Source organism: Phaethon aethereus (genome assembly GCF_964289735.1).
Source record: "Phaethon aethereus genome assembly, chromosome: 3".
Lineage (NCBI taxonomy): Eukaryota > Metazoa > Chordata > Aves > Phaethontiformes > Phaethontidae > Phaethon > Phaethon aethereus.
Window position 1 is genome coordinate 116,138,868 of NC_138576.1, and position 18,502 is coordinate 116,157,369.

The following is an 18,502-nucleotide window of genomic DNA, read 5'->3' on the forward strand; positions in this document are numbered from 1 at the left end:
TACTATTATGGCAGGTGTGTGTGTCTCTCCATGCCTGAGGGCATGGCCCAGCACAGCTGGGAGAGAACAAATCCAGGCAGGGTGTGGCTACTACCACCACTCCAGCAAGCACAGCTGTCACAGCTGCCTGGGCACAGCAACACAGTGGTATGACCTGGCCTCACTCCCAGCCATGGGCCAGCTTTGTTCTTGACAGACTAGGGCTTGTGACTGGATGGAGTTTGGCTTGTTTATTCAAAATATAACCCACAAGTACTCAGGAAGAGACAGACTGCACCTGGCCTGTGTTCTCCCAATCCAGCCAGCTCCTTATCTACCTGAAGGTTGAAAAATTCTGTCTCCGTTCGGCAGAGGCTGGGGTTGCTGCAGTCTTGATCTCTACAGTCTGGAAGGCAACCTGGGGTTGGACCTGGGAGGTGTGGGGTGTTGTGGGTTCAGCAGAGGTGTATTCCAAGACATGAGGCCTCTCCTCCTGGCGCCGGAGATAGCCCTGGTTGAGCAGGTGCAGGACACAGGACAGCACATCCACGCTGTGGCAGCAGAAGCTCGGGAACTGCAGCCCTGGCCCCAGCTCACCCTTCTGACAGGCATCAATCACCTACAGCAGCAAGGGAGCCCCACATTGCAGTGTGGTGCAGCACCCAGGCAGCCCCTCTCTGCCCCTCAAGCCCTCCATACCCTAAACACCAGGTTGTCAATGTGGAGCTGCTTCTCCACCTTGAGGATGCGGATGATGAGGCAGCACAGGACGTTCCTCTTCCTTTCCAGGGCACTGACCTCAGCCCTCTCCGCCCGCAGGTACCTCTGCCGGGGCAGCAGCCTCAGGTGGTGGCCAGAGGCATGGGCCAGGGCTGCCTGGTTCAGCCGCAGCACACCTGGAGCTAGCACCCGACTCAGGGTCAGCCAAGCCCCAAGCTGGGGCCTGAAGGAGCCCCAGACACACATGTGGCTGTTGGACCCAACCCTGTGCCTCCCGCTGCTGCCTTCACAGGCGTCAGCCCCATCCCTGTTCCCCACACACGGTCCCAAGAAACAGCCACACACACATCCCCTAGCCCCAGTCCCCAGGCCCACACCCAGACTGGAGACCCAACTACCCACGCTGACCCACACCCCATGCTCGGCCCCACACATGGCACACAGACCTGCGCCCTGAGCACCAACATAGACTCACCCCAGCCCACTTGCTTCCCCTACAAGCTCACACACCCCTGCACCAGCACCTCCCCAGCAGTGCCCCAGCCCCACGCTGACCTCCTGGCATGCAGCTCCGCACTAGGATGCCCTCGCCATGGGTCAGCGGAGTCAGTGCATGGTGCACCAGGTCAGCAGGGAGCCCTGTAGCCTGCAGCAGGGCCTCCACAGCCACCTCCTGCAGGAGTGCATGGGAGGGGAATGGCCAGTCAAGGCCCACCAGCCACAGGCCCAGCCAAACAAGGGAGAGCCTGTGCGCCAAACACCGCTGGAGACCCCACCGGAAGGGAGGACATGGCCCTGCCATGCTCCAGCATCTGCTGCCTCCCTCACGCCACCGCAGCCCCGGCTCCTACCTCAGCGTTGTTGAAGCACAGCAGGATGTACATCTGCAGCGTGGACACGTGGAGGATACAGTCTCCAAACTGCAGTTCAGCATGGCCCAGCCATGTCCACTGCAACCGCCGGGGCTTTGTACACTCCCAGCCCAGCTGGCTCTGACCTGCCAGAGACAGCATCAGCTGCAGCGCAAGGGCCAGGGGCCAGCCCTGACAGGCACTCCCGGCACACCCCAGCACTCCTGCCACTTCTGGTTGAGCTGCTGTGGAAGGCCTGGGCCCCGGCAAGACCCCCATGCACACCCACTGCCGCAACACTCACTCCGCCTGCAGAAGTCGGCAAACTCATCCAGAGAGGAGCTCAAGGCCGCTGAGAAAAACTTCCCAGGTTCATCCATATAGCAGAACGGGGAAACGGGCCAGCAGCGCAGGGACAGGGCCAGCACCTTCACCTCTGGCACATCCGCCACCGAGGCTGTCCCCAGTGCCTGGGCACGTGGACACGAGGGTGGCTCAGCACAGGCCCCGGGATCCTTGTGAGGAATGAGGGCAGCCCCCAGCCTCCCCACCTCACCAGCACGCTCACCTCGTCCAGGCCCATGTCCAGCTCCAGCAGCCGCTTGTCCTGCTCCTGCAGCTGGAAAAGGTAAAACTGCTGCTGGAGCTCCTCCGACTCAGCCAAGTTGTTCAGCATCTCTTGGGGGAAGCGGCTGGGGAAGCACAGCCCGATCTGCTCCACAATGGCTCCTTCCAGCCAAGACGGCCCTTGTGCCAGGAGTCGGTCACCCAGGTAGTGCCTGCCACAGGGGCCAGCATCAGGTCACAGAATCACAGAATAATTAATTAAGGTTGGAAAAGACCTTTAAGATCATCAAGTCCAGCCGTCAACCCAGCACCTGCCCATGAAGTGCCACATCTACACATTTTTTGAGCACTCCCAGTGATGGTGACACCACCTCCCTGGGCAGCCTAGTCCAATGTTTGGCAACTCTTTCCGTGAAGAAATTTTTCCCAATATCTAGTCTAAACCTCCCCTGGCGCAACTGGAGGCCATTTCCTCTCATCCTATCGCTAGTTACTTGGGAGAAGAGACCAACACCCACCTCACCACAACCCCCTTTTAGGTAGTTGCAGAGAGCAAGGTCTCCCCTCAGCCTCCTCTTCTCCAGACTAAACCACCCCAGTTCCCTCAGCCGCTCCTCACAAGACTTCTTCTCCAGACCCCTCACCAGCTTCGTTGCTCTTCTCTGGACACGCTCCAGCCACTCAATGTCCTTCTTGTAGTGAGGGGCCCAAAAAACCTTTAGGGGCCGGCCCAAGCGCCGTCGCCATCAGCCACCCACCAGAAGACAGAGACGGCCCTGGCCCCCAGGTGCATGGGCCCAACAGCACCCATCTCCCCTCCCTGTCGCCAGCAGGGAACATGCGTCTGCAGACTGGCTGCGCCCACGGGCCTTCACAGCCTTTCCCTCCACACGCAAGACGGGAAAAGCGATGCAGAAGCACCACTGCCACACCAGGCCACGCTCAGCCATGGCCTCAGCACCACCTGCACCTCCCCCGCCACACCGCACCAGATCCTCAGCTCCCATGGAGACACGGCACCCCTCACCGGTAGAAGTGCTCGAAGGTGTGGGCGAGCTCCAGGCCACTGACGACAACGAAGGGCTCCAGGATCTGCTGTAGCCGTTGCAGTGACCCTGCGCTGCCCGCAGCCCTGTGGAGCTCCTGGATCTGCCCATCAAGGTAGCGGGCAAACTGCTCACTCACCTGCAGAGGGACACAACTGGCTGTGGAGGGGGCTCACCGGGTGGCCGCAGGGCCAGGCTGAGGGAATGTCCATGTGGGAAGCAGCTGGGGCTGCCCCCTCTCAGGCAGGGGCCGAGGCCGCCCAGGCATTAGCTCGAGGCAGGAGCGTGCCGGGGCCAGGGCCATGCCGTGACAGGCACCGCGCACCCACAGTTGGGCACCATCCAGGGCCGCTGCAGGGCAGGGCACTGTGGGTCGGTGGAGAGCCAGGACACTGCCCACCCAGAGCTCAGCCCGAGGCCGTGGGCCAGGGCAGCCTCCCTGGCCTGCGCCCAGGGCCGGTAGGGCTGGGGCCCCGCTGCTAGCGCCACACCCCCTCGACTCACGTGCAGGCTGGTAAGGAAGGAGAGCTGCAGCAAAGCTCCTGCGAAGCCCTGGCCCAGGGCCAGCACAAAGGCAGCCTGCTGCCCAAAGAGCTCCTCCGTGGCGCCGCGCAGGCGCTGGTACAGCCCGCAGTATCGCTCCACAAGGTCCGGTGCCTGCCCTGCCGCCTCCAGGAACTGCTGCACCTGCGAGACGGCGCACAAGAAGGGTGAGCCCCGCAGTGGGGCGTGCCTGTCGCCTGCAGGAACATTCACAGCCCCCTGCCTCACTGCCGACACCAGCTGCCCGGGTCCCAGCCAGGGGCCAACTAGAGGCCCTGGTGCTGCTGCGGGCTACCGAGAACTTGCGGTGAGGTGCGAGCGTAGCCCCGAGGGGCTGTGGGGGCAGGACAGAAGTGCAGCAGCAGCCCAGCAGGAAATAAGTGGCCCAACACTGTACCTGTCTCCCGGCCTGCAGCAACAGCCTGGGCACAGGGCCAGGCTGACACCTGAGCCCCACCAGGGTGGCAAGCATGGCAGGGCTGTCCCCACATCCCTCCAGGCCCCACAGAGACCAGGTACAGCCCTGCACCCTCCCCACGCTCCCAGGGCACTGCCAGGCCCTGCTCCCCCCTACACCCACACAGTGTGGGCTCCCACATTGCCTCTCCAACCCCCACAGCCAGCCCTCCAAGCTCTACCTGCTGCTGCACCACGCCACGCCAGCACTGCGAGATGCCCCACAGGCTGCTCGACTTCTCCACCACCGTCTTTGCAGCCCTGGCCGGCACCTCCTTGTTCTTCCCCTCCTTCCCACCTGCCAAGGGACAACCCTAGGCTCAGCGTGGCTCTGTGGGCAGGCTCCACACACTGACTGACAGCAACATCCCCATCTCCCTTGGCGGGAGCAGGGCAGAGGAGATGCACCCCACTGAGGGGGCACAGCCACAAGCATTCCCCGGCTCAGGAGCCTCCTGTGCCACAGAGGCCTCCGCAGCGGATCCCCACCGCTGCAGCCTGGCACTCTGGACCACCACCCTCCCAGTCCCACAGGAGGGCAGATCCTCGCTCACCAGCTACTCTTGCCTCCTCCAGCTCCTGGCTGCCGGGATCCACGTGCACCAGGAGCTGGGTCAGGCGCCGCACACGGGAACCAAAGACAGCACCACGGCTCGCAGCGCCACAGGGTGGCTCCATGCTCTCTAGGTACTCGCTCAGCAGCCAGGCCAGGGGGCTGATGCCATGGGGGTCTGCGAGGCCAGACAGGCTCAGAGCAGGGTGCCTCAGCCTGGGGCACGGCGCGGACAGGCCCGGGAGAGCGCAGTGTACCTGGGCTGGTGATGCTCTGCACCAAGGGGTTCACCAGGGCCTCCCAGCACGTCCTGCCCAATGCCCAGGCTGCCTCGTCATCAGGAAGGAAGCGGTCGGCGAAGCCCTGCTCATGCTGCAGCACCCGGTTCAGCCTGCAACAGCGACCAGGCAGCACACAGTGCTGCCGGGCACCCGCCGATGGCCAAGGGGATGCCCCCAGGAAAGCAGAGTGTGGCAGTCGCTCCCTGCCCTGCCACTTGCCAAGCATGACAGCTCAGCAGCCCCACTCACCCCCAGCAGCAAGGGCCCCTCACTGCCCCCGGGGCCTCCCTGCACTGGGCCTTGGGACCCTCGCAGCCCCCACCGAACCGGGGGGCTGCGCGACATCTGTGGCCGCAAGATCCTGCCTGCGCCTGACTGACCTCCACCAGGTCAGGACGCACCCTGCGGGGCACCTCTCTGGTGGGCTAGCCATGCCCACGTGCACAGATTAAACTTGGGGGACCCCAAGGTGGCCCTGGCCCTCTGGAACCGCTGGTGGCCACGGAGGAGCGAGGGCCCCTCCTTGTCCTGGCGCAATACCTCGCTGCTCCTCTTCTGGCCCTGCAGTCCCCTCATCAGCTGCCAGCACCAAACTCCCAGGCCCTGGGACACTGGGGACACAGCGATGCAGTCAGGAGACAACCCACCTGCCAAAGAGCTGCAGCAGTCGCCCCCGGTCCCGGCAGATCTCCTGGCACCAGGCATGAGCCCGAGCAGTGCAGGAGAGGAACGTCCGCCGGCACAGCTGCTCCTTGAAAATGGGCCAGAAAGTGGGCTTGGGGCCCAGCACCTCAATGCCACGCACACGTGTGTCAATGCCACCCTACGGGAGAGCGTGACCCTCAGCTCATCAGGCACGGCCCTGATGCCTCATGTTGCCAGCCCCCTGGCCCGGCCCCCTGCTCCCCTACCTGCTGGCACCGCTTCACACGGATCTGAATGACGGGCCAGAAGCGGGTCATGTTCTCCAGCAGGATCACTCTGCTGTCTGAGGGCAGGATGGTCACCTGCAGGCAGACCGTGAGCCCTCAGCATGCCAGGCACTGAGTGTCAGCCACCCTGCATGCTCCTCTGGCCACCACCCATTAAAGCCATGGCCTCTGCCCCCCCAGCACGCCCTACGCGGACACAGGGCAACCCCCGCCAGGGTCCCCCCTTCTGGCTCACAGCCCCAGCACACCAGCCTGCTGCAGACTGTGCTGCAGGGCTGCCCATGCCCAAGTCTCCAGCACCTGCTGCCTACAGCCAGGAGGAGGCTCCCGCAGCACAGTTCCTGCCACCCCCACCTTCCTGTGGGGCATCTCCCAGGGCCCTGCACCAGGGCGAGACCTTCAGGGGACACAGCAAGCACCAGCCCGCCATTCCCATGGAGCCCCATGGCCTGAGCAGCCCGTGCGAGACTCACCGCATTGAGCTCAGTTCTGATGGTGGCAGGGCTGTCTCCCCCCAGCACCACGACACGGGCTGGCATGTAGCTGGAGTCCTCGCTGGCTACCAGCATGCTCATCTCCCTGAAGCACAGCAAACACAGTGCTGCCCAGCAGTCCTCACCTCCCTGCCCTGGCCCCTGATAGCCCCACGCACTGTTGCCCACATCCAGCAAGCCGCAGGATGGGGACCGCGGGGACAGGGCTTGCACAGATCCCCAAAGCCCTCTCCTCCCTGCACATCTGCTGGCCCTCCTGGCCCCAAGGCCCCTCAGCCCCCCTGGCCCAGCCCCACCTGACCACCACACCACACTGCATGTGGACAGTGATGAAGTGGGAGCCGGTGCTGCCATTCGACTCCCAGTAGGTCTTGGGGTTCCTGTCCGTGAGCTTGCTGGCCCGGTGGGGGTTGGAGGAGACCTGCACCTTCTCCCAACACTTGTCCTCCTTCACCTCCACGCTGGAGCCTGTGGGGAGAGCACATGGAGCCCACAGCCACCAGGCCAGCACGGGGCTCCAGCTCCTGCTCCCCACACTCACCTCGGCACAGGTTGCACAGAAAGACGTCGAAGAATGGGATGCTGATGGGCTGGTGGCGCCGGCGGTGCTCCTCAATTTGCCCCAGGACCAGCTACGGGGTAGGGCAAGGCTCTTACTGGGAACGCTGGGTCCTCCTCCCCTCGCCCACCGCAGGGCTGCCCCTCGGTGCCAGGGACAGCTGGACGGCCCCCAAGACCCAGAGCCCCAGCACAGCTGGGCCTCCCCAGGCCCACCTGGATGCAGCCAGCCAAGATGCTAGTCGTCAGCTTCTTGTAGAGGCTGGCGTACTTCTCACAGTCAACCACCAGGTCGAGCAGGGCTGGCGCCAGTGACAGGGGCGTGCTGTGCTTGTCCAGGGCTTTGGACAGAGCTTCGCGGGTGCCCACACGGCACATGACCACCGTGCAGTCCTTGCTGATGGTGGCCAGGCGGTGCAGGAAGCCTACGACCCCCTGCACCACCTGCTGAGCAAGCAGCCATGAGCGGATGCACCGGCGCTAGGAACCCACCAGCACCCAGCAACAGGGGCCTGCAGTGCTCCATCCCCTTCCACCCCAACACCGCAGCAGCACCCGTGAGAGCCTGGCCAGGCACAGGGCTGGGCACGCCAGCCACTGGGACGTGGCCACAGCCAGGACAGCCTCTCCCCACCTCTCCCAGCACGTTGGCCACAATGAGGCCAGGCTGCTGCAGGCGGGGACCCCGCTTCACCAACACCAGGCCCAGCCTATGCACGGCACAGCCAGCAAAGCTGCCCCTGCCTGCTGGGAGTCCCGGGGCCCCCTCACCTCCCGGTCACTGCTGTGGGTACTCAGGGAGGACAAACAAGGCTCCACACACTCGTGCCAGGGCAGCACATCCTCCTGGTAACCGTCCAGGAACTTGTTCAGGATCCTGAGTGACGGAGGGGGCCCACTCAGGCCAGGGCACAAAGACAGCGGTGCCAGAGGCAGCCCTGCTTCCCTGCCACACCTGGAAGGCTGGCACCCCACAGGGACTGGCAGCCAAGGCTCTCCAGGCACCTTGGACACCCCACCAGCACCCAGGCACATGCTGCTCTGTCCCCACATGGCCCTGCGCCTCAGGGCACCCCAGTCAGCACCTGCATATGTGCTGGGGTGCACCTGCCCCTGGCAAAGAACAACAGCACCACAAACATGTGCTGTGTCCCCCCAGCATCGCCACCAGCACATACACACCTGCTGCAGAGGCCCCGGACCCCCACCAAATCCCCCTGGACCCACCTGAGGATGCTCAGGCTCACAGCCTTCTCTGCCCCTAGCAGCTCAAAGCTGCGCAGCAGCAGCCTGAAGCATCTGTTGTCCTGCAGCAGCTGGGCCGCCTCGCCAGAGGGGACAGGGCCTTCACCGCAGAGCTGCCGCTCCAGGGCTGCCACCACATCCTTGGAGAAGGTGCCATCCCCCAGGCCGTCCAGAAGCATCCGCATGTCCCTCAGGTCCAGCGGGGCCTCTCTGCCTGCCACGACAAGGACACATGGGCCCAGCCCAGGCACTTGCTTGACAGGCGCCAGCAGGGTGCTCTGCCCTGGCAGGCAAGACAGCCCTGCCCGCTGCATCCGTGGGGCCATGGCAAGGCAGGGGGCAGGGGTAGGCAGGAGCCCGCTACCTGCCATCTCCGAGCCCAGGGGTAGCCGGTGCTCCGCCAGGCGGTTGATCGTGCTGAGGGCCAGCATTGCATGAGGGCAGCCGGTGCTCTGCCCATCCCACCAGCAGCTCTGCAGCACCCTGGGGAGATCACAGCTCGCCAGCTGCTCCGCCAGGCCCCGGTGGCTGTCGATCAGCATGTTCACCACCAGCAAGCCGTTCTGCACACCTGAGGAGCCCCTGCAGGGACAGAGCGATGCGGGCACCTTCCTCCCCCAAGCACAGAGCCTCCCCTGCTGCACCCACAAGCCACTTGCCTGCCTTGCCCACCCCCCACCATGCAGAGAGTCCCCCCACACCCAGCCGCTGTCCTCACTCTGCCCCTACCCTGGGACCCTCTGCATGGTGCTCATGGCGGCAGGGATGGCACTCAGCAGGCTCGCCGAGCCCTCGCTGGAGGCAGAGCCAATGCTGGCAAAGATCTCCCGCATCATCTGCGCGTCAGCATGGTTCAGGGGCAAGGGCTTCCCACTGGCACCTCCTGGCTCACCGGCCACAGCTCCCACCAGCACCTTCAGGGCCTGCAAGGTCAACAGCAGTCAGAAGGGCAGCGGGCATCTCTGCCATACCTGGGCGAGCCTGCACCCTGCCCACCCACCTACAGCATCCCCTCTGCCACACTCACCGCCAGGCCAGTCTGCTGCACCAGGGCAGAGGAGGCATGCTGCTGCATGCAAGCCAGCACAGCCCGCACACCGCCTTCTGTGGCAAACGGCACACGCCAGTCATATTTCGCCATCAGCACAGCCAGCAGTCGCAGCGTCACCGCCACCAGGGCCTTCTCTGCCACCTCAGTGCTCAGCAGCTCCACTGCCACCTTCACCAGCTTCTCCCTGCATGGGAAAGGACGCCTCAGGAGGAGCCTCCTGGCACTGTCGCTCTCACACCGGCATCCCAGGCCTTGCCAGCCACCTTCTCCCTGCCCACATGGCTCTACCACACCTGGGTCAGCCTCAGGAATGAGGCTGCCTGGGACAAAGGGACACAAAATCCACCTCTCTTCTGTTCTGGCTGAGCACGCAGGGACACACTGGCCTTCACACTTCCACTGACACCTCCCGCACTCCCACCTGCAGTACTGTCCCCCACCCCACCAACACAGCCCTCCCCTGCCAGCAGGAGGGCTGCGCAGCACCCCATCTCTCACCCGACACTCCTGGTCCCCAGCCTGCCCTGGGATTTGCCGACTTGCTGCTCCGGCTCAGGTTCCTCCTCCAGGATCTTCAGGATGCGCTTGAGCCCGGCTAAGCGCAACCCCACCTCTGAGCTGCTGCTCTGGATCACATCCACCATGGCTGCAATCTTGGCCAGCGAGCCCCTCTCACTCAGCCCCTCGGGGCTGCCCAACACTGGCAGGAGGGAGGCAGGGACACAAGTGTCAGGGCAGCAGTAACATCCCCAGCAACGCCTGGGGTGCCAGGCACCCACAGGCCCGCCTCCCTCCCCAGGCAACCTCCGAGCAGCTCACCGCCCATACCCTGCCCAGAGCCTTCCTCCATCAAGGCAACAGAGTTGCCTCCAGCACCATGCTTGTACCCCAGCATGTAGCAGGAAATTACCTTTGATCTGCTCCTCTGCCACCTCTGGGAAGAACAGCCCTTCCCTCTCAAGAAGCTCGCTGAACAGCTGAGAATCTGACTTTGCTGCAGGGGCTTGAGGCAGCACTGTGGCTGCGGAAAGGTCTTCCTTTGCTGCCTTGGCCATTTTGGCTTCAGGGCCAGTGCTGCTGCAGCTGGCACCCTCTGAGGACACCGCGGTGCTCCCCTCAGTATCCTGTTCGGCACCCCTACCGAGGAAGTATTTGGTGTAGATGTGGGAGCCGCGCAGGTCACGCTGAGTGCTGCCCTGGCACCGCTTCTCCAAGACCCACAGCACCTTCTGGGCCAGCTCCACAGGTACCGATAGCTGGAACAGGGCTTCTTCATCCACCTCCAAGAGCTGGGCAGATGCGGTCAAGTTAACCCTCACGGACCCACCACAGACCCCACACTCCTTGTGACAGCCAGTGCCAGAACAGACAGAAAGGCTGCAGGCTGCTGGAGGCCTCCAGGGCCATTCCCCAGTGCCGTCCTCCCCAGCTGTCCCCAACCCAACTATCACCAGCCCAGACCTCCCACCTGCACTCGCCACCCAAGCCCAACCAGCAGAATCACTCCATGGGCTTGCCTCACCTACCCAAACCTCGCTGGACACAGGGTCATGGGAGACTGCGTTTCCTCTCACCTCTCCTCACCCCTTTGCTGTGCCCACCTCCCCACACTTTCACCATCCCCGACTCACCCTCCTCCCATTTCAGTCCCACCCAGGCTGACCCTGCACAGCTCACGCTTACCATCTCCTCCTCTGGGCCCAGACCCTTCCCAAACATTCTCCCTCCCTCCCGTTTCCCCACTGCAGGCTCTGGCCCATACCTGCTCTCTCTGGTCCTGCTGGAGGAGACAGATGATGTCTTTCTGCTCCTGTGCTTCCAGCTTCTTCACAAAGAAGAGCAGCTCCCACCACTCGGCACGGCTCAGGGCCTCTGCAGCCTTGGTCGGCTGCTCCCCCAGGTAAGGCAGAGAGTACAGCCCCGCAAAGGGCTTGTGGAAAAATGGCTGCGCAACTGCAGGAAAGCAGAGCAAGGAAGGGCACTGTCAGCTCTGCCAAGTCCCCATCCTCTGCTGCACACTCCACATTCCTCAGGGAAAGAGCTCATGTGGCCCATCTGGGCAGAAGAGGTCCCCACTGTCCCATGGGGAGTGAAAGGAAAGTGTGGGAAAGGGAGGTGACAGGAGGGCAGCAAGAGAAAGGGAACATGCTGGGAGGACACCCCAGAAGCTGCAGAGATGGGGATTATCATCTTCTCTTGAACCTCTTTGGGCTGTAGAACAGAAGAAGCATATGCTCAAAATGGGCACCTCTAGCTCACTGCTCCCCCAACCTGTTCCCACAGTGCCTGGACCAGCCAGGGCAATGCACTCAGACACCCCCGCACCAGCAGAATGCACAGTGACAGCCTGCAGGTGCAGAAGGGCTGGGAAGAAAAGCTGCAGGCCCAGCTGACAGGCTGCTCACCTGCTGCCAGTCTGTCATTGTGTGTCAGGGTGGACACCTTCTCCTGGCCTTCATGCTCCTCTTGCCCCGAAGGGCCAATGATCTCCACCATGTGCCAGTGAACCCAGTATGTAGAGCCCAGGGCTTGCCAGTACACCTGAGGAGGAGAGCCCAATACACACCCTGCTGAGGGAAGGCAAGCCCAACCCCACTGCTCCCACAGAAAGCTGTGTGCTTCCTACAATATGACAGAGCAGACAGGCCCCTTGACAGCCCCTGCCCTTCCAGCAGACGATACCTGCACAGGCGGCATGCCGTCATTGCTCTGGCGGAAGTCACCCTCATCACCCATGCTGACTTGCTCATAGTCCTCCAGCATGCGCACCCGCATGCCTTGCACCAGGTTCGCCTGCACATACTCCACGTAGCTGCTGCGGCTTGGGAAGGCTGAGCGTGTCTTGAAGATGCTGGGCTCTTTTGGTGGGGGACTGGGGGCTGCTTCAGCAGTGGTGCAGGATGTGGCCCTGTGCTGGAAGATGGAGCGGGTGGTGCGAGGCCGCAGCTCCTGTTGGGGCAGCAGCTCTGGCTTGTGGTTGTGGTCCCAGCCCATCACGTGCACCAGCTCCAAGATGAGGTTTGCCATAGCCATGCTGAACTCAAACTCCTGCTTCACACGGCTCCTCTCCTCAGTCAGCACACTGCAGTTCTGCTGCCCCCCTCCCTGCTCCATGCCACTGCTGAGCTTGTCCATGAGAGAAGTGACACACAGATAGCGCTTCACCAGGACGAACAGCAGTTTCCCAGGGATCTGCAACAAGCACTGCTGTCAGACTCTAGCCTGCAGAGTGCCTCCAGCCCCCAGCTCTCTCTCCAAGCCACCAGCTCATCCAGAGTCAGGCTCCTGGGATAGCTCTGACCAGCAGGCAGCAGCAGAGACCTCTCAGCCCACCCTCATTTCCCTGCTCAGAGACAAGTCTCTCCACATGCCTCTCCACCATCCTCCAGCCTCAAGCCAGGCCCAGATCCTATGCCAGCTCTCCCAAAACCCAGTCCTGCTCAGCTGCCCACTGCCAACTACCTTCCCGTCCCAAACAAGGACACCAGCTCTGGCCCTCCACTGTCACCGCACCTGACCCCTAAAAGCCCACAGGTCCAGGACTGGCAGGGCCTGCCGCTACCTGGGGAAGGTGAATCCCCTCAAAGGACATGCAGTGCTCTTCAGAGGATGTTGTCTCCGCAAACAGCTCAAGCAAGGTGTAGCGACTGTCAAAGTCCATGTGCTGCTCAATTCCATCCTGCTGGCTCAGGGACAGCAGGACATAGGCCCAGCTCCCTGCAACAACAACAGAAACCCTTGAGGCCCCCTAAAGATAACCCTCAGCCCACCCTCCATGTGCCAGACAGCCTGGCCAGGGTTCCAGGAAAGAAAAAAAATCCAAGTTTTAACCTGTATCAGCCCCCCATCTGCCCCACTGGAGAGTCACATGAACTCCGGCACTAGGACAGGGAAAGACAGATCTCTCTGTGGGACACACCACCACTAGCAACCTTCCAGGCACATCACCACTAGCACACTTCCAGGCTGCATCAGTCACTTCCTAGCCATGGCAGCTCCTCTCAAATGAGAGGACTGGGTGAGGACCAGGCCTCTGCACACCAGGGCCTGAGGAAAGGCTCCCTGCCAAGAACAGGCCAGAGCCTTTCCAATTGGCAGCATGCAGCAGACACACCCCAACACTCTGCCAAACCCTTTGGCATAAGTCCTCCTAACAGTTAATCAGCATCCCAGCTCAGGAACCCGCCACGGGAAAGAGCTCCCAAGTCTTAGAGCACCCCAGGCAACTACGACTGAGGAGACACTTGGAAGCTCCAGTCTGATTCTTCCCCTTTTGCCCACAAGCCCCAAGACAAGCTGCTTCCCAGGCATCCCACACCTACAAAAGGACTGGCACCCCTCAGCTGCCCAGCAGCACCTCCTCAGTGGCACTGAGCAGTAGTGGGCCCCACCTGCATCATGTGAAGCCAGGGCCCTCAGCATCTTGCCAGCACTGCGGCGGATTTGCTTCTCCTTGTGGCACAGCATCTTCATCAGCAAGTCAAGGGCTCCTGTCTCTTTGAAGGCACCCGCCAGCGAGCCAATGCTGGCATACGCGCTCAGCACATGGATGGTGTTGAGGATGGAGGACTCGGGGGCCCCGGACTCAGCCATCTGCCGGCCAGCTCGCTGCACCAGGCTCCTGACATCAGCCTTCATCTCCAGCAGTGAGGCTTCATCCAGCGGTACATCTGCAGCGAACGGGCTGGCTGCCTTCTCCTCTTTCACCCACTGTCCTTCCAGCTTCCTCTTGCCCAGCAGCGCCGGGCAGCTGGCACAGACCTCTTCTGCAGACATCCACATGGAGATGTTCTCTGGCTTGGTCTCTGCAGCAGAGGCACTGCTGCCTCCCGGTGCTCTCTCTTCCAAGCTGACGATACTCCACTGGATCAGGTATTCGGGCTGGCCGTCGTGGCCTCGACGCTGCCGGAGCAGCTCCTCTGGGTAGGCCTGCAATTTGGGTCCCAGGTGCACAAGCAGGTTGCCATTATGCCTCTCATTCACCATGATGGGAAATGTGCCTGCAGAGACAGAGGGGAAGCAGGAGCTGGGGAGAAGTGGCTGAGGCACGGGCTTTGCTATGGCTAGAAATTTATCATCCTGTGGGTCACGAAACTTATGACATGGCAGTGTAACAGAAATAAAATGTGCTATTGTACTGGCTGTACTCAAGGTCAGTGCTGTAAGTCCCTAACACAACACCACTAGTAAGGTATGAGATATAATTCCCTTTGTCCTTGGAAAATTGCACACATATAGCAACAAGATAACAGACCAGGACACAGTGACCTTTGGACTGTTAAAGGTGCTGTGGGCATGGCAGGAACACAGACAGCAGTGCCCAAGAAGTGCAGCTTTTCCCAGGAAGCCCAGCTGTAACACCTGGCTGTGTGCTGACAGAGCTCCTCAGGCCAGGTGGAGCGCGCATGCTGGCCCTGGGTGCCAGCGCAAGCCTGTGCTGGAGGTCTCCGCTGCACATCACCCAACCGGGACTGGAAGCAGAGTCGAGCAACAGGCCAATGCCCTGGCCACCCCGGTTCCTGGGACACATACGCTAAAGGCGGGCGGCACAGCACCACAATTACCGGGCAGCGGGCTTGCGTGGTCCCGCTAGCGGCAGGAATAAAGCTCCTTCTAAGCGCGGACCAAGCGAGAGCTCCCGGGGCAACAAGAAGCGCCCGGCCGCCGCAGCCTCTCCCCAGCCTCGCCGGCGGACCGGGCCGCCTTACCTCGGGCTCCGGTACCGAGGTTTCCCGCAGGGCTCCTCAAAAAGGAAAAGCCCGGGACCACCCCAGGACAGCCCCGCTCGAGGCACTCGCCAGACCAAAACCGTCCCCCACCCACCACCACCGGGCCGCGTTACCTCTAAGACTGCTCCCACGCCGCTTCCGGGTCGGCAGGCGCGCATGCGCGGCGACCCGCCCAGCCTGGAGCCGCCCGGGCCGAGCTTCGCTTGCCAGCGGCCCGGCCCCAGCGGGCCCGGGATGGCGTGGAGCTGGGGCAGTTCAGGACGGGGGCGGGCAGCAGGAGAGCTGGAGGCTATATGGGACACGCGGGTGGTGCAGTACGGCACTTGGGGGGCAGCGGGCTAGGGCAGTGTGGGACAGGGAGGGCAGGGAGCAAGGGGGGCAGCCGTGGCCGGCGGCAGAAGTGGGGGCTGGGGAGCAGTGGGGGCATTACCGGGGCTGGGAGGCGCCGAGGTCTGTGCTTTCCAACTGCACAGCAGATCACCCTGGCTGGCACTTTCCTGCCTTGCCACAGGGCTGCCCACTTGCCTTCGCTGCACCACAAGCTGAGGGTGGGGGAAGAGCCCCGCCGCCAGGCTTGGCACAATTGTGCACAGCTGCGTTTGACCTCACCAAGACCCCCACCCAGCCCAAGCTCAAGCCAAGCCAGCCCACAGCCTCACACTCATCTCTCCTGGCAGCCTGAGTCCTTACAGGGTCCAAACATAGCCAAACATGTCCCATGGGGAAAGCAGCCCCTGAGGGCACATGCAGAAAAGGCAGCAGTAATGTGACAGTGGTGGCACGGAGAACACTTTATTGGCCCCTCGCATCACTCCTGTGCTGCAACCCGCGGCAGGTTGACATAGCTCTTCATGGGTGGGAGAGGCTTGATCTTGCGCCCGGCCCAGCCACCTTTGCGATGCCACAAGCCTGTGTGTGGCCGCTTGCCCAGCCAGCGGTTCCGTCCCGCCTTCCCGATTACCCGCTTGTTGTGGTCAACATTGGACACACGGCCCACTGTGGCCACGCAGGTCTCCAGCACCTAGGGGTCAAAGAAGAGCTGTAGGCCTACCTGGAGATGCATGGCTGCATGCCCAGGCAGTCAGATGAGGGACAGCACGGCTCCTCTACCTGCATATGCCTCTTGGAGGGCAGCTGCACGATGGCCGTCCCATTCACTTTCCTCAGCAGCACCCCACAAGTCCCTGCAGCAGGCAAGAGGAGAGGAGGCAGCTGCCCCAAGCAGCAGGACAAAGTATCTCACCCTGTGGCAAGCACATCCACACACTGGGAACTCCCCAAAGACTCAGCTACTGCCCTTTGTGCAGCACTTCTTCCTGAAGGCAGGACCTCAAGGCATCACCAGGAATCAACAGGGCAGAGCTACCCCTGCCTCTCTGGAGGCCTGTTTTTCACCCTCACACAAGGACAAGAGAAGACAGCAACCCCCTGTCACTGGCCACCCAGAGCGGTGACCCCTGCCCTCCTCTCCATGTTAAGCCAAACTCAGCTACAGACGGTGGGACCCTGCCAAGAGACACACCAGCTGCCCGGATGTACTGTGCTCCCTTCCCAGGGTGGCTCTCCAGGTTGCAGATCAGCGTGCCCACAGGCAGAGCCCCCAGTGGGTAGGCGTCCCCTTCATTTGCTGACACTGGAAGACAGAAGCTGATGAGTTGGGCAGGGAGCAGCTGACAAGTCCCTGGCAAGGCCAGCACGGCTGCCCCTGGTGTGCACCTGCCATCCTGCCAATGTGAGAGGAATTCTTGATGATGTCCCCTGGCTGCATATTCTCCGTGGCAACGATCCAGCGCTTCCGGTTGCCGCCGGCCACCAGGGCGATGTCAGCCGACCTGCACAAGGGACCCACGGTGGGTGATGGAGGGTGCTCACCATAGCCGCAACAGCCCGGGCTGGGGGCTGAGCCCGTGCCCTGCACTCGCCTGCAAGGGTCATATCGGACGTTGATGACCTTCTCGGTGAAGGGCTGCGGTGGGGCGCCCGGCTCGTACCGCAGCCGCTGGAAGTCGATCATGCGGTACCGCCGCTTGTGTCCCCCGCCGATCCCCCGCACGCGGATGCGGCCTGTGGGACAGGGGAGCGGCTGCAGGCGGGCCCGCCCCCGCCCCGCCGGCCCCAGGTGCCTGCCCGCCCCCGGCTGCCCGCCCGCCCACCTGTGTGGTCGCGGCCGCCCGTCTTCTTCATGCCCACGGGTCGCACCGTGTACTTGACCCGGCACTTCCACATGGGGTCTGTGGTGCAGCGCGGCGCCGAGCCGCCCAGCCCGCGGAGGGCAGCCGCCAGCGGTCCCGATGGCAGGCAGAGTGGGGGGCCGGCCGGTGAGACGGGGAGCCGGGCGCAGCGCCGCGCTGCCGACAGCAGCAACCCCCCGAAAGCTCGGCACAACCCTGCCGCCATCGCCACTACCGCCACCGCGCCTGCGCCAAGGCGGGGGTGGGGGCTCCGCCGGAAGCGGCACGCAGGGACGGGGCCGCACCGCTGGAGGCCGGCAGTGCCGCCGCGAGGTGGCGTGCGCCTGCTGGCGGGGCCGAAGCGGCGGCCATGTTGGATTTAAAGGGACTGCGCCGCTGAGGAGGTGGACGGTGTAGGGTTCGGTTCTCGCCCCGCCCCATCTCCGCCACCGCACCGCGGTCGGGACAGCGACCGGGACGGCAACCGCGGCGGCTGTCGAGACCTCGCGCCGAGCAGGTTGGACCGGCGGGGGTGCCGGGTGGGGCTGTGGCGCGCAGGACTCAGTCGTTCCCCCGGCCGCCGCGGGCAGGCGGCGCGGCCGGTCTCCCTGCCCCGGGGGCCTGCCGGCCCGCTGGCCGACCAAGTGGTCGGCGGCGGCCGCCGCCGCGCGGGGCCTGTGGGGAGGGTAGCCGCCTGCCTCTGCGCGGGTGCGGGCAGCTCCCGCATGGTTGCGGAGGTCACGGACCCGGCCGGCAGATGGCGGGGTGCCTGCGGGGGGCCCGGGCGGTGCTGGCCGGAGCTGCGCGGCCTCGACGAGGCGAGCGGCGGGAGCAGAGCGGGGTCCCCACGGGGGAGGCCCTGTCGCGGGGCCGAACCCGGGGGCGACATGGCTCGGGAGCCACAGCGCGTCGTGGCCGCTGGGGGATTGGGGGCGAGGGGCAGTGCCCGGACCGGGATCGTCATGCCTGGAGCCGGCGGGCCGCGGTAACGCTGCCTCTCGGGGCGCGCTCCCGCCCGCCGGCGAGGTCGTCGATAAGGGCACCGGGTTCTGCGGACTTTGGAGCCGGCGGGGTGTGCCCCGCGGCTGGCAGGACCCAGCTCCCTCCGGCCCCAGGGCAAGCCCTTGGCTCGGGGAACCCTGCCGGCTCCTGCCCTCCTCGGGAAGCAACGAGTCCCCCGGCCCCTGTGTTCTCAGCCTCCCTGCAGGCAGGGCCAGCTGCCTCGCTGCCTGTGCTCTTGCCCGATGCTCAGGGACGGCTGACAAAGGTCAGGAGCCCCCGAGAGAGGTGTGTGTTTGTGACAATGGTGGCACAGCCTGGAGTCCC

The 18,502-nt window shown here is 63.7% G+C and overlaps 2 protein-coding genes across 2 annotated transcripts; both read right to left on the bottom strand.

Moving 5' to 3' along the window:
- Window positions 1–275: 275 nt before the first annotated feature.
- On the bottom strand, window positions 276–14,268 carry LOC309403943 (cullin-9-like). Its single transcript, XM_081998245.1, has 29 exons — window positions 13,668–14,268; window positions 12,839–12,993; window positions 11,959–12,468; window positions 11,682–11,817; window positions 11,039–11,229; window positions 10,187–10,565; window positions 9,775–9,976; window positions 9,253–9,460; window positions 8,955–9,148; window positions 8,590–8,807; window positions 8,208–8,439; window positions 7,752–7,857; window positions 7,197–7,427; window positions 6,964–7,054; window positions 6,719–6,890; window positions 6,402–6,507; window positions 5,908–6,003; window positions 5,644–5,819; window positions 4,973–5,106; window positions 4,717–4,893; window positions 4,345–4,460; window positions 3,668–3,850; window positions 3,145–3,302; window positions 2,119–2,329; window positions 1,855–2,020; window positions 1,551–1,696; window positions 1,255–1,372; window positions 679–881; window positions 276–598 (listed from the first exon to the last, which is right to left on the bottom strand). Exons 1-29 carry the CDS (start codon window positions 14,260–14,262, stop codon window positions 314–316), a joined length of 5,895 nt encoding a protein of 1,964 aa, XP_081854371.1. The 5' UTR covers window positions 14,263–14,268; the 3' UTR covers window positions 276–313.
- A 1,545-nt stretch (window positions 14,269–15,813) lies between these two features.
- On the bottom strand, window positions 15,814–17,402 carry MRPL2 (mitochondrial ribosomal protein L2; the record flags this gene model as incomplete). Its single annotated transcript, XM_081998619.1, has 6 exons — window positions 15,814–16,026; window positions 16,116–16,189; window positions 16,528–16,638; window positions 16,722–16,837; window positions 16,928–17,069; window positions 17,159–17,402. 6 exons carry the CDS (start codon window positions 17,400–17,402, stop codon window positions 15,814–15,816), a joined length of 900 nt encoding a protein of 299 aa, XP_081854745.1.
- Window positions 17,403–18,502: the final 1,100 nt, after the last annotated feature.

Coding starts and splice junctions, on each gene's coding strand:
- LOC309403943 (XM_081998245.1), bottom strand. CDS start 14,262: ATGGTGAATGAGAGGCATAATGGCAACCTGCTTGTGCACCTGGGACCC. Junction 12,469..12,838: donor AGGGGATTCACCTTCCCCAG/GTAGCGGCAGGC, acceptor TGCTTGTTGCAG/ATCCCTGGGAAACTGCTGTT. Junction 3,851..4,344: donor GTGGCGTGGTGCAGCAGCAG/GTAGAGCTTGGA, acceptor GCCGTCTCGCAG/GTGCAGCAGTTCCTGGAGGC.